The sequence below is a fragment of the Sceloporus occidentalis genome, unplaced genomic scaffold (genome assembly GCF_023333645.1).
Source record: "Sceloporus occidentalis isolate IW3139 unplaced genomic scaffold, rSceOcc1.0.p SCAF_10, whole genome shotgun sequence".
NCBI lineage: Eukaryota > Metazoa > Chordata > Lepidosauria > Squamata > Phrynosomatidae > Sceloporus > Sceloporus occidentalis.
The window spans coordinates 229,920-243,674 of record NW_028316990.1 but is presented as its reverse complement, the minus strand read 5'-3'; the positions used below and the strand labels follow the sequence as shown (position 1 = coordinate 243,674).

Here is a 13,755-nt window from a genome sequence, read left to right as displayed (position 1 = left end):
AAAATGGCCCTAATTAGTTTTTCCCTAAGTTTAAGGAGTGCATTAAAATCCCATAATGAATCTCAAATTAACTTACTTTCAGCAAGCCTTTTACCTCTTACCATTTTGTTGTACAGAATCAAGACTTAATAGTACAAGCCTTAATAGTATATCAGTGGAAACATGAATTAAATTAACTCTCCCTGTCCCTCAAAATGTTCCCAAATCAGGTTTGGAGTAACAAGGGGGTAATCCAGACTGCCCCAAAGGGATGGGCTGGAGGCACCCAGATTCCCTCCGGACCAAAAAGAACCTGGAAAAACCAGGTTTTTGTTGTTTTTTTTGCATGCCGGGACGTCACCAGTCCAAGATGCAAGTGCAGCACCCAAAGGTGTGGATGTGGCGTAGTGTTTGCGTCACGCACGCGCAACATGTATGGACAGCGCTACGTATTAGGGTTCCAGAGCGTGTGGTTGCCACACGCTCTGGAACCCTAATTTCGGCACCAGCACGATGTTTTCGGCCCGTCTGTTTTGGGTCCAAGTTACATCACTTGAAAAGCACAGAAAAAAATGTTCTACATTAAAGAAGAAAAACACACCAAACACAATTTGACATCAAGCTAACAACTTTGAGCCACTTTGTCCAGATTTAATCAAATTCATTTTGCTTCTAGATAAACTTCTAATGTTATTTTTCAAAGAACATAAATTGGTAGAAATGTGGTGATTAAACTACCTTGCAAAGTGATAGTTATCAGTGCTTAGTCATATTTATTAATCTACAAGTATATGAATAAAAACATTTTGTCAATATGCATATTTCATTTGCAGATTCGTGTATATTCTTATAAATGAATAGCATTGTTCAAATTAGAACAGTGATATATTCTTGCTACTTGCTAAAATGTTTAAAAATTAACTCATACTCTGAGTCACAGATTATTTTTCTGCTACTTTTCATGGCTTTAAAAAAATAATAATCTAGGATTGGCAAGGGAATGACATAAAATTTAAAATTCCGGCCATAATGCTGCTACAAATGCCAAAATATGCTTTCAGTTTTAAGGCTAACCTTAAAATGAAGTAACTTTGCTGCTCCCACTTGTTACATTACTTTTAAATTGACTTTGTTATTCCTGCACTGTTGCAAGGAGGGGGAAAACTGGTTACAGGTAACTATGTAATTTGTGGCTCATAATTCCAAGTGCTACGATACACAATCCCAAGAGTACATAATTCCAAGTGTACAATATACAATATCCTTATTCAAAAAGATATGTTGGCCTTGCAAAATGTACACTTACCAGGAAATCTGCCATCTGAAGCCCAAAAAACAAAAACAAAAGTATTATTACAATCAAAACAATGCCTCTGTTTTCAATCTGGCTAATTCTCCAAAAGTGAAAGTAGAGCTCTTGTGTTCATTTTACACATTCGGTTCATTTAAGATACACAGTTCTATAGCACAGACTACACAGATCTCTTGCTAACGTTTGAAACAGATGCAGGGACTTCTGTGCAATCTGTGATAGGCTGAGGGACAGGCCATTATCAACAAAATTAAATCCAGAACCAATTTGCATCCTTTTTTCCCCTTAGTATGTCTTCTACACTTGCAGTATTGGATTAACCAATGAATCTGCTTGACTTTTTACTCATTTGCTCAGTTCAAAGGTACTGATCAGATCGACTAGGTACTTGATCCAAGCACCCCAAGGAACAAGGTGGCCGAAGCCACCATTGGGCAATTTTAGCTTACAGTAAGACTCTGTCAAACATCTACCCTTCTACTCTGTCCACCATGGCTCCGCTTCTGACCTTTTTGGATGCTCCAAAACCTGCCCTCAACTTGTACATGAGGTTGACTTATAGTTGAGTATATACGGTAACTTCTACTACTGCACTCATTTAAAAGCATAAGTGTCTTTCGCAGCAAAGTTTCTCTTTCTGCTTGGTTATGCAGTTAATCCTGTTTAATTGTTCCTACTACCATTCTTAGGGTCAGATAGACGAAGGCGCCATTAAAATTAATGACCCTTTTACCCCACTCAAGCAGACTCATCCCTGGTCATGTAAACAAACCAAGGGTTAAAAACAAGTTAATGAGATTGTTTCAGAATACAAGATCCAACTTCCTAATGATTTCCAAAGAGAGAAGTGAAGAGAAACATCATGTGCATTTCAAATTTGCATACATGCTAATAATAAACTGCATCTCTTCATAAATAAGCAGATTTGGTAAACAATTATACCTGTCAGAGCAACAGAAGACAAATCCACTTCTCTTATGTCTATTGGTTTCCAGCCAAGTCATTTTGCGCAAAAGCATTTTAAATTGATAAAATACGTTGCTGCCATCAGACATCTTAAATACACTGCCTAACAAATCCTATGTTAAAAATATGCTTAATCAGTATAGCAATCTATTCCATAGCAACAAATGGATGTAATAAAAACAGGATTATGGCTTCACTGCAAAATCAAGCAGAGAAGGAAACAGATAAACGGTCCTATCTTGATGATATGCAAGGGAATGCATATAATTAAAAAACAAAGAGTGTTTTGCTACTGTATGAGTTCCACCTACGCTTTTGCAAGTGTATATGTTGTGTTGTGTCAAAAACTATTGTTTTGATATTCAGGCATGTCCAAATTAACACAAAATATGCAGGAAAATGTATTACTGATCAATCACCACAATTATTATTTTTTCTCATTCAAGCAGTAGCAAGTCTGCCAACGTATTAGAAACATAGTTCCACTTTACAGAAAGACGAAACAGCCTGGATTAGTACTTTTGGCATTCTGGAAATATCATTTTATATTAAAAGTATTTAGATACTAGCAGAACGGGCTGTGTACTTTATTGGGCAACCATTAACAGCCAATCTAATATTCACTGCTCAGTCTCTGCAAAGTCTATTTATGTAACATCAATAATGCAGAACAGTAATTATTTCTCACTCTATTCTACAAAATAAACCCTCGTATTGCCTTTTCAGATATTTGTGCAATTTCTGCTAGGACGATAAAGGATACTGATGTATTCTACAAGAAACACTTAAAAGACATGCAATCCAAGGGTCAGATTTTCTCTGCATTTGGTAAAGCTGCAGTAAACAGGGACAGATATTAGTTGAAAGGAAATGATGGGAGTGAGAAGTGTCATATGCCTTTGTGTGGCTACAGACAGAAATGTGATACATTCCACCTCCAGTGCCTTATGAACAGCTGAGCTGGCAGATATATCCCAGTGGCCACATGAGGTCAAAGCTTGCTCAGGCTAGTACATGACCCCAGCTGAATCATGCATGCATGAAATCCATAACAGAGCAAAACAAAAGAGATCAAACTGATGTGAAAAATAAGCAAATAGAACTGGGATGGGTGAGGGAGACACAGATTTTTTGTTCATAAGCCACTCTTCAAAGCAGTGATATCAGTCCTCGGCGCTAAGATGTTGTTGGATGAGGAATCCCTGAAGCCGCAGAGAGCATGGCTGGAGAATCTGGGAGCTGCAGTCTTCCAATAGCTGGAAACGCAAGTTTTGAAACCAAATGACACTAACAGAAGTAGGCAGTTAGTAATTGTTCAGCTCAAACATACTGAAAAAAGAATCAGTGTAAGAGTGTTTTATAAGCCTTAACATACCAATAGTAAGTGTAGTGAGAAGCAGCTAGGTGTTGAGGTTCACAGGTTGCCCGCCCTGTCTTATAGTATGGCATCCTAAAAGGTATTTGGGAGTGCACCAAGAACTTATTTTACCTATTTTGTGGGTCAGGAGGTGTTAAAGATGAAAGTGTGAAACTAATGCAGTTGTGGTGGGTTGGACGGTTGAAAAGGTGAACTTCACATTCTTCAGCAGTTAACCTTTAAGCTATATACTACCTGAGGCAAGCAGGCTTTTGAGCTGAAATCTTTAGACAACTATTGTCCACACCAGCCTTTCACAACCTGGCACTCTCTAGGTACTCTGAAGGAAATCCCCAATACATTTTTAAGCACTTCATATGTATCATATAGTAAGCTTCACAATCAATTCTGTAGGATAGAGCTGTATTGCGCTATTATCTTCCCAGTATACATCAAGATTTGGTGCTCTGAAAGGGTGTGATTTGTATAGAGCCACCTAAGCAAACACATAGTATGTTTTAAATGTTTTTTTTAACTGCAAACATGTTTCTTTCAATATTCACTCATAATTCAAGAGCCTGAGAAAGAGACATAACTAAATTACAGCCATCAACACTTTTTAATGTTACTAGCAAACATTAAAAGTAATGTTCTGTCTCACGCTAAAGAGAAGGGAATCTTTTTTTTAATGAAGATATTCACAGGCAAACTGAGCTAAACAAATGAAAGGTGGTCTCAAAGAATGATACTGAAATTTATGGCTACCTTTTTTTCCACACTGTTCATAAAAACATAACATAAAATTCCCCATTACTCCCTGACAGGGCATGCCAGCTTCCCACATCATCATCACCACGTGTCTATGGCAAGTTCATCCATACATGACTGACTGATGATATCCCTGTATGTTGTTGCCTGAATAAGTATTTATTTTCCAGCTAAGGTTGTGTGGGAGACTGTTGTATGGACTATGCTGTAACCGCAGATGAACCCAACAGTTCTGGCTTTTTTAAAAAACACATGTAGACTTCAAATTTACAGTCTAGAAACTTGACCTAACATGTTCAGCTAATGGATGATTCATCATAGGGCTCACAGTAATTCCGCCAATAGTCTAAAATTGCATTGCTTATATTGCTAGTTCATAGTGGACCAGAATAAACTTCATAATGAAGCTTGTGAAGAAACGCTACAAAGGCTGGTATTTCTTAGTTTAGCGAAGACATGACCAAAGTGTTTAAAATGATGTGTGGAGTGATGAAAGTGGACAAAGAGAACTGTCTCTCTTGCATAATAGTAAAACTTGAGTCACCTAAAGGAACTGACTGGGAGCAGATTCAGGAAACACAAAACAGAGTACTTCTTCACATAGGACTTATGGTATGGAAGCAGTTGCTACAAGATTTGGCAATGGCCACTAGCACAAACAGCTTTAGGAAAAGACACATTCATGGAGGACAGGTTTATCAACAGCAATTAATCATGAAAGCTAATGTATTTATGAACAACAATTAGTCCAGACAGCTAATGAAACCGACAGGTTCATAGGCCTTGTGCCAGTGAATACCAGGTGTGCGGAGGAGGATCGCAACACAAAGAGTTGGTGCCCTCTTCCCACAAGCCCCTTAGTTAGCAACAGTTGGAGACATAATACTGGACTAAAATACAGTAGTCTGCCCTAGTACACAAGAATGTAAAGATACATGAATATGGTGTCTGCCACATTTTAAACCTTCCAGGTTTCACAGATTACTGAGTGTATTATGCCCACAAATAAGACAATAGCTAAACTGTAAAAATGCACACTAAGGATGGGTTGGGTGTTGTTATTTTTTACTTAAATGTTTTTAAAAAGCTCCGAATGCTGTCATAATGCATACTAGGTGCACAGATTTCTGTAGTCAATAGCCTTTACGTCCCCAGAAGGATCAGCATCTCAACTGGCAAGAGCCTTTGAAGAAACCCTACATTTCGTGCTCTTGCTGCTTTAAATGATCCTGGCTATGAATTTAATTGTAATAATAGTATTTTAATATCTTCTGAAATGAAAAATAATTGTGCTAATTGAATCCCTTCCAATTACAACCAATGAAATCCACGTTCCACAATATCACTCAGGAATATCGGCCTCCCCAACCATAAATGATCACAACTTTGTTTCCCAGCAAGGACCAGGATGCCTGAAGCACTCAGTTATGGAAAGAAACACAGTATGAGACATTGGTAACTGTTAAAATAGCATTGATCAATGGTTGCTGCACCAGCCAATACTACATTGCTTCTTGTCCACCTGGTACAGTAGTAACTCTGCATTTTGTAAGGTTCTCACTGTTTGCACTGAAACTCGGAAAAAATCGTATAAGACGATGCATTGTGACCAGCTTCCAAACACTGAAAATGGCTCCCAAAAACATTCAAATTGCAAGCTTCACATTGCTTCAACATGCAAAGGAATCTTGCAGCACTTTTGAGACTAACCAGGTGAAAGAAGGTACAGCTTGAGTCGTAGTCTTGATTGTAGACCAAGTCTACTAAAGCTAATGCTACAACTTCTTTCACACAATTAGTCCCAAAAATGCTGCAAGACACCTTTGCATACTGATATTCTATACTAACACAGCTATGTAGCTGAATTCTACTGACATATGTAGAAGATATTAACAGAGTTCTTACAGCTTACAAATCAAATCCAAAAGTATACCGGCAACCAGCTGAAATAAGAAAGGCGCACACATATATGCAGACACATACATGCGCACGCACAAACATACCCTTAAAAACAAAAGCAAGTGACCTGTGAGATGTCAGCACTTACCAAACCAGGAGAAAGCACGAGCAGAGGTGGTTCTGTCAGCATCCAAACTGGCCATTTCAAGCTGTTGCATCTTATCACAAACGTCTCAGGCTAAACTATAGCAATTTTTGAAAATGTTAGTGAGGGTTAGAGGCAATCAGGTTTAAATTAAGGAAAAGTAGTGTTAGCAGAGTTATTAACATGATGCAGTGTACAATAAAAAGGATAATTAGATTCATTATATTTTATGTTTTCCCTCCATACAGCAAACTTGATTTCCTATACCATAATTATCAATAAATTTTACTAGTTGAAGTGCCATTACGTACATTTAAATAAACCAGAATGCTATTAGACATTAACAGTTCTTATTATGCCAGATGATATTGAACATTTAAAACCAAGTGTGGGCAAGGAGAGGAATCTTTTAGCTTGATGAAATAAATTACAGGTCCCAAAGAAATGCATTTATTCTTTGGTTAATGAAACATGCAATTGTTCTATACCACAACTGCACACAATTACATACATTTTTTCAACATAATACTGTTTTTATGTGGTTCTGAAACTTTTCGTTAAGAAACTTTTCAATGGCAGATTGTTTTTCTTCTTCTTTTTGGTTATTTTTCCAGTATGTATAATTTTTATTTATATTTGTTGAGATTCTGTCTCTTAACCCCACTAGAGATCTCAACTTCTGGACCAACATATTTATTGCTAATGTCTTGGGGCATTAAAGTTTCTGCAATCTAGCTATCATTACCAACTCACTTTTGAGGGACTTACTCAAATACTCCCCATAGGCGGGGGATCCGTTCTGGAGCCCCCAGCGATGGGGAAAACACGTATGCTCAAGCCCCATTTGTTTTAATGGGGGGAAGCGCACCCATGTGAGGCGCAGCATGCACACCAGGGGTGTGCACAGCATTAGATCTCCTGCGGCTTAACCTTCTGTGTAAGGTTAAAGCTGTATATGGCATGCCTGCGTATGGCCTGGGCAGCTCAAATAAAATGAACTCAAACTGGTTACAATGTCATTAATACATAAAATGGCAGGTTTTCTTCTTGAACATAAAAATATGAACATTTATCTACATGATTTTGGAAAAAGTGGAAGAGAGTTTGGGAAGTGATTCATCTTACATTATCAGGACTGAGATGGTGAAACTTTTCTTGTACCATCCTCCATGCGCAAATATGCAAACATTTGAATTGCACAGAATTCTCAAGCAGGATAGTTACTAGTACTAGTATACAAGGATTAGTTCAATATAGATCATCACAAGCACATAGTATTCTTACTACTAGATGCCTGATGTGACAAAATTAATTTCAATTTGCAGCATTCACAACAGCAGTTTGGCCCAAATCTAATTGCTAGATCAACACGTCCATATATCCTACTGATTCAATAGATATACTTTAATTAAAACTAATCATGGGATTTAGGGCTTTGCTTCAGCCTCATTTTACATGATAAAGAATTCTACACAACACAGGGGTTTACATATTCTTAGTTAGCAGATAAGAATCTGATCACAAGATATCATTTTTCTATTTTATGAGTTGATATGAGCTAACCAGTGATTAAGTAACTGTTACATGGATTTGGAATTGGTTGACCGGCCAAACCCAAAGGGTGCTCAACAATGGTTCCTTTTCATCCTGGAGAGAAGTGACCAGTGGGGTCCCACAGGGCTCTGTCCTGGGACCAGTGCTATTCAACATCTTTATCAATGACTTGGATGATAGAATTGGGAGCATACTTATCAAATTTGCAGATGACATCAAATTAGGAGGAGTAGCTAATGCCCCAGAGGACAGGATCAAAATTCAAAATGACCTGAATAGACTTGAAAGCTGGGCCAAAGCTAACAAAATGAAATGTAAGGTACCGCACTTAGGGTGGAAAAACAATGAGTCAACAGTGCGACGTGGCAGCTAAAAAGGCCAATTCGGTTTTAGGATGCATCAATAAAAGTATAGTGTCTAGATGAAGGGAAGTAATAGTGCCACTGAATTCTGCTTTGGTCAGGCCCCATCTGGAATACTGTGTCCAGTTCTGGGCACCACAATTCAAAAAGGACATTGAGAAACTGGAGCGTGTCCAAAGGAGGGGGACTAAAATAGTGAAGGGCCTGGAAACCATGCCCTATGAGGAACGACTTAGGGAGCTGGTGATGTTTAGTCTGGAGAAGAGAAGATTAGGAGGTGATATGATAGCCCTGTTTAAATACTTGAAGGGATGTCATATTGCAAAGGGAGCAAGCTTGTTTTCCGCTTCTCCAGCGAACAGGACCCGGAACAATGGATGCAAACTGCAGGAAAAGAGATTCCAGCTCAACATTAGGAGGAACTTCCTGACAGTAAGGGCTGTCCGACAGTGGAACACACTCCCTCAATGGAGGATGGTGGAGTCTCCTTCCTTGGAAGTCTTTAAACAGAGGCTGGATGGCCATCTGTCAGGGATGTTTTGATTGTGACTTCCTGCATGGCAGGGGGTTGGACTGGATGGCTATGAGTCTACTGTGGCCATCACAGCACACAGATCCTCATGTACATTAAAGAACTACATCTGACAATAGCACTGTCCAACATTTCAGAGAACAGCTGTAGTTCATCTTCAATGTAGATTCCATATAAAGTACATCTAACTGTCACTAAGCCATCACTGCTATTTCTCCAAACATCAAATCACAGTATTAAGTGAAATAAAGCTTTACAATATCAGTGGTTCCCAACCTGTTGGTCGGGACCCCTTTGGGGGTCAAATGACCTTTTCATGGGGGGTCGCCTTAGACCATTGGAAAACACCTATTTAATTACAGTTATAAAGTAGCAACAAAAAGAATTTCATGGGTTTGGGTCACCACAACATGAGGAACTGTATTAAAGGGTCACAGCATTAGGAAGGTTGGGATCCACTGCTTTACATGCATAGAGGCTATGCATGACAGAATGACATGATTACAGCTACCCATTCCCCAGGTATACTATACAGCACTACCTCTAGGAACTAACTTTGAAAAAGGAAAGCCCAGAGACAAGGCAAAATGGGTGGGAGGGAGGGAGAGAGGGAGGAAGGAAGGAGAAGAGAGGGAAGACTTCAATGCAGTTGACCCTAATAGCAGCACGGCCATATGATCTTTGGAATAGCGGTATATAAATAAAACATATTATTATTATTATTATTATTATTATTATTGGGACTTGAGGATCCATAGATTTTGGTATCCGTGGGAGTGGTGGTCTGGAATGGATCCCCCATGGATATCATACTTGGAGCTCATTCAAATCACCCCACAGTGGACTAATCATAATTCTCTCATCTTTTCTGTGGGGAAAGAGGGCTGAGGAAAGGGTGATCAAATTGCCAAATATTCCAGATACACAAGTGATTAATTAGATGAGTTTTGTATGACGAAGGGAAACTATATGGCCTACCCACGGCCATCTCTAACAAAGCCATTTCTTACATGAGCTCAGTTTTTAGATATAATTTTCAAACTGATGAATGTACCCAAATAATATTACCAACACACAACATTTTCTATTACCACACATTTAAATATGGGCAACTACCTATCATTTATCAACTACTCATCAGATTATATTTAGTAAAATACTACTATTCCTATCTCACACTGGCCAAATTTAGCTGGCATTAAGGCACAGCACAAGAAAAGACACTGTTAAAAAAATGTGAGGTCTCTCCTTAGAAAGTACAAGTTTTGCACAAGGACTTGATCTTTACTGGAGAAATAACAATCAAATAAGTATGAGAAGTACAGTATTTACCGTATATACGCATCTATACGTCTAAAAATTTATGCCCAAAAACTGACCCTAAAATCCCAGGTTGATTTATTTATGAGTCAGTATAGTAATGTGATAGCAGCTCTTTCAGATTCCCCATGCGGTCGGGAGAGAGAGCTTCTTTTTCTCTTAGGCCAAGTAGAAAGAGTCCTAGGTGAATGATTGCTGTTCAAGAGAGTCCCTCTCCCGCCTACACTGGCTGCAAATGTCTGGGGAGTCAAGGGTGAAACCAAAGTTGAAACACTGGAGCAAAAAGCCTCAATTAGAGACCCTCTTGCTGTGCACACACACCAAAGGAGCCTCCAAGTTTTGCCCTCAACTTATCCACAGGTCATGGCAAAATCCATAATTTTGGCCCCGAAACCTGCCCTCAACTTATACATGAGGTCAACTTATAGTCGACTGTATACAATAACTATGGGCCTGAACAGACAGGCCAAAATAAAGCTGCTTCGGGTCTCTTTGGAGGTATGCTGTTTAAATGATGCACGCATCCTAAGAGTCTGGAAGCCACACCAAAGCCATGCTCCAGTCCTAAGGACTGGAACACAGCTTTGGCACAGCTTCTGGCCTCTTAAGATGCGTGTGTCGTTTAAACAGCATACCTCCAAAGAGACCCAAAGCAGCTTTATTTTGGCCTGTCTGTTCAGGCCCTATAAGTTCTTTGCCTTGCCACAACTCTTGTGAATAGGCTGTCATGTCTTTCATATTTTGTGCTATCTGTTTAACCCAATGACAGTTTTAGGACTTGATTATTTCTGCAGTGTGGTTCGGACCCTTGAGAGGGGCAGTGCAGCCTCCTGACCTGCTACAGTTGGCTACCCCTAGTCTAAGTATTAGACCTTCAGGGAAAGCTAATTATTGTTCAAGGCTGTACTGCATTGGCAGTTTAAGAGGACATTTATGTTAACCGGCTTGTCTAACACAATGATGTGTGTAGTACGCTCCTTCAGTTTACAACTGGAAGTAATCTGAAATGTAACCATCTAATTAAATCAAATATGTAGCGAAGTCATCCATCACTGGAGAAAGTGATTTTCAAACCACAAATCGGAACGTCTGTATTTACTAGCCAACAATTAACCGTAGGGACTGTCACTGTTGCGTGGCACACAATGTTATTGTTGTTTCTTTCCTTTGCAAGGAAGGACTACAAATCCAAAGCAAGACTTTCTTTTGTCTCTATAAAGGTCAAAGCACCTTCCGTAGAAGAGAAGCTAGATGTAGCCAAACAGGTTAAGCAGGTTATTGAAGCCCAGCGCATGCCAGTGCGATATCTTCTCTTTACACTTTAATTAGTTGTGTGTTTATCAGAGTCAGGAGAAGAAATATAGATGAGCCGCAGCAGAGTTTGCGTCTTCAACGCCGGCCGAAGTGGCTGTCACTTTTTGGAGTGATTTGTGAACTGCCAGATGGATCAAGCGGGACAAATATAGCCACAAGGCAATGCAGGACAAGGCTTGCTGGTGAAGCAGGAGAAGCAACAGCAGCAGCAGCAGAAGCGCATAGTGAAGAGAAGGGGATGTGGGAGTTAAGGGTGGAAAAACTGAGAAGCCGAATCATGGTAGGATTGCGCCGACGACGTAAGGAAAATCAGATTGTGAAAATGCAAGCCAGAAGATAAAGAAAAGATAAAGATGGGGGTCGGGGGGGGGAGCACGGGAAGGGGACCAAAACAGTGGAGGGACAGTCAAATGGGAGAATAACATTGGCAGCATCTGTGGCTGGCTCTTCAGAAGGTGATGCCAAAGCCACAGATGCAGAGGAAAGGCCAGGGACTAACTCTTCTAGAGCACGGCCAGATATCCAAACCTCCTTCTTTGTTTGTGTTTGAGCTTCCTGGCAGTGAGATCCGTCTGACAGAGGGGTGCAGACTCCCTGGGGAAGCAGTGGAGCCCCTTCTTTGGGGGGCTTTCAAACAGGGGCTGGGGGCTTTGACGGGGAGTTCCTGCATGGCAGGATGGGGCTGGGCTAGGGCTCTTCCGTCCAAAGGACTCTGGTCCCATGTTTCTGGACTTCATCTCCCAGAATCCCTGGCCTTTGGATCGGTTTGCTGGGGCTTCTGGGAGTTGAAGTCTAAGGCGGAGGGCTAAAGTTTGGGGCTAGGCGAAGAGGAGGAGGAGGAGGAGAGAGAGTCTGGGAAGAGACGAAGGGAAGGAAGGAAGGGAGCGGGGCAGACCTGAGCGCTTGGAGCGGGCCCTCAGCTCCAGCATCTTCCAGCTGACGTCGGCCAGAGCGGAGGCCATGGCGGCGGCGGCGGCGGCGGCGGAGACGTCGGGCTCCAAGTTTCCTTCTGAGGAAAGCCAGGACTCCCTCTTCTCCCCCTCCTCTTCTTGTTGCTCGGGGCGGCCGTAAAGCGCACTGCTCCAGCGCATGCGCGACAGTGTCGTAAAAGCGAACCCGGAAGCCTCCTTGTGACTAGCGGAATCCGCGAAGATTGCTATGCTTTTGGCTGCGGAGGGAGGGTCTTCTCGGGCTTCCGTCTCCTTCGCCTCAGGATGGGGCTGGTCTCCGGCGGAGGCTGGGCGGCCTTCTCCCTGCTCGCCCTCCTTCCGCTGCTGAGGCCCAGCGGCGCCCTGCAGAACGTCACCCCGCAGCTCTTCGGGCCCCAGGCCTTCGGGAGGCTGGCCGCCTTCGGGGACTTCAACTCCGACAAGCAGACGGACCTCTTCGTCCTGAGGGGAGGTAAGGCCCCGGGAAGGGAGAGATGGAGGACAGATGGAGGACAGATGGAGGACGGGGCCACAGGGAGCCAAGCACACGCTCCTTTGAGTGAGGGTTCCTGCGTGGCAGGAGAAAGGGGCCGACGTCAAAACGGAGGACCTTTGGGAACTCCTCCTGGGCTGGGAAAGGCAGGCCCAGCGGGGCTCTTCCAGGAGAGCGGGGGCTGCTTAGCCCGGCCTCTGTGGGGCATGATAGGATCATAGAGTTGGATCATAGGATCATAGCCATGCAGGAGCCCTCAGTCGAAGGAGCGGGTCCTCAGCTTCTATGTGGCCCTGTCCTCCATCTGTCCTCCATCCCTCCCTGGAATGCCCAACATTCCTGCGGTTCAGAAGAAAGGCGATGATGCCCAGAAGCAGCATCAAGGAGAGAGAAGGCTACGCCTCTCAGAACAAGAGACCTGGCTTCAGAGGCCTTGGTTGCAAAGAGAACATGAGTCAAAAAGAACTTAATCTATTCTTTATTAAGATGGCTTTAGTTTCATTTATATATCTATGGTATTTATTCCCTGGCCTTCAGCCCTAAAGGCATCATAAGTTTGATAAGGAAGGTATGCAAAAGAAGAGAAAACAATCAAGAGTAAGCCTTTTCTTGTTTTTCATGTAAGGGATACGTTATGTACTGTACATTTTGTGTTTAGTATTGTATCCTTTGTATGGTTATGTTTATGTACACATACTGTCTTTGGTTATTATTTATACACATACATATATATATATATATACATTATAAACAAGTGTGCATCAACCAAGAGTGTCCCTTGAACTAGTTTGCAAACCTAATCCCAATTCAAGTAATTCATCCACT

At 41.5% G+C, this 13,755-nt stretch overlaps 2 protein-coding genes across 8 annotated transcripts in view; one reads left to right on the top strand and one right to left on the bottom strand.

Moving 5' to 3' along the window:
* Window positions 1-12,563, bottom strand: part of PHKB (phosphorylase kinase regulatory subunit beta) — a 124,510-nt gene extending 111,947 nt beyond the window's left edge. For 2 of the 7 annotated variants that reach the window (XM_089540723.1, XM_089540720.1), the window contains exons 1-3: window positions 12,404-12,490; window positions 6,430-6,524; window positions 1,286-1,300 (exon numbers count right to left, since the gene is read on the bottom strand). In XM_089540723.1, the coding sequence (XP_089396849.1) occupies window positions 1,286-1,300; window positions 6,430-6,499 (85 nt within the window). In that variant the 5' untranslated portion in view covers window positions 6,500-6,524; window positions 12,404-12,490. Of the gene's footprint in view, window positions 1-1,285; window positions 1,301-6,429; window positions 6,525-11,424; window positions 11,795-12,403 lie in introns of those variants that run through there. The other 5 variants (XM_089540722.1, XM_089540721.1, XM_089540724.1 and 2 more) reach the window with 5 other exon arrangements.
* Window positions 12,564-12,669: 106 nt separating this feature from the next.
* Window positions 12,670-13,755, top strand: part of ITFG1 (integrin alpha FG-GAP repeat containing 1) — a 91,484-nt gene continuing 90,398 nt past the window's right edge. The window contains exon 1 of the mRNA XM_089540728.1: window positions 12,670-12,909. Within this exon, the coding sequence (XP_089396854.1) occupies window positions 12,723-12,909 (187 nt within the window). The 5' untranslated portion in view covers window positions 12,670-12,722. The remainder of the gene's footprint in view (window positions 12,910-13,755) is intronic.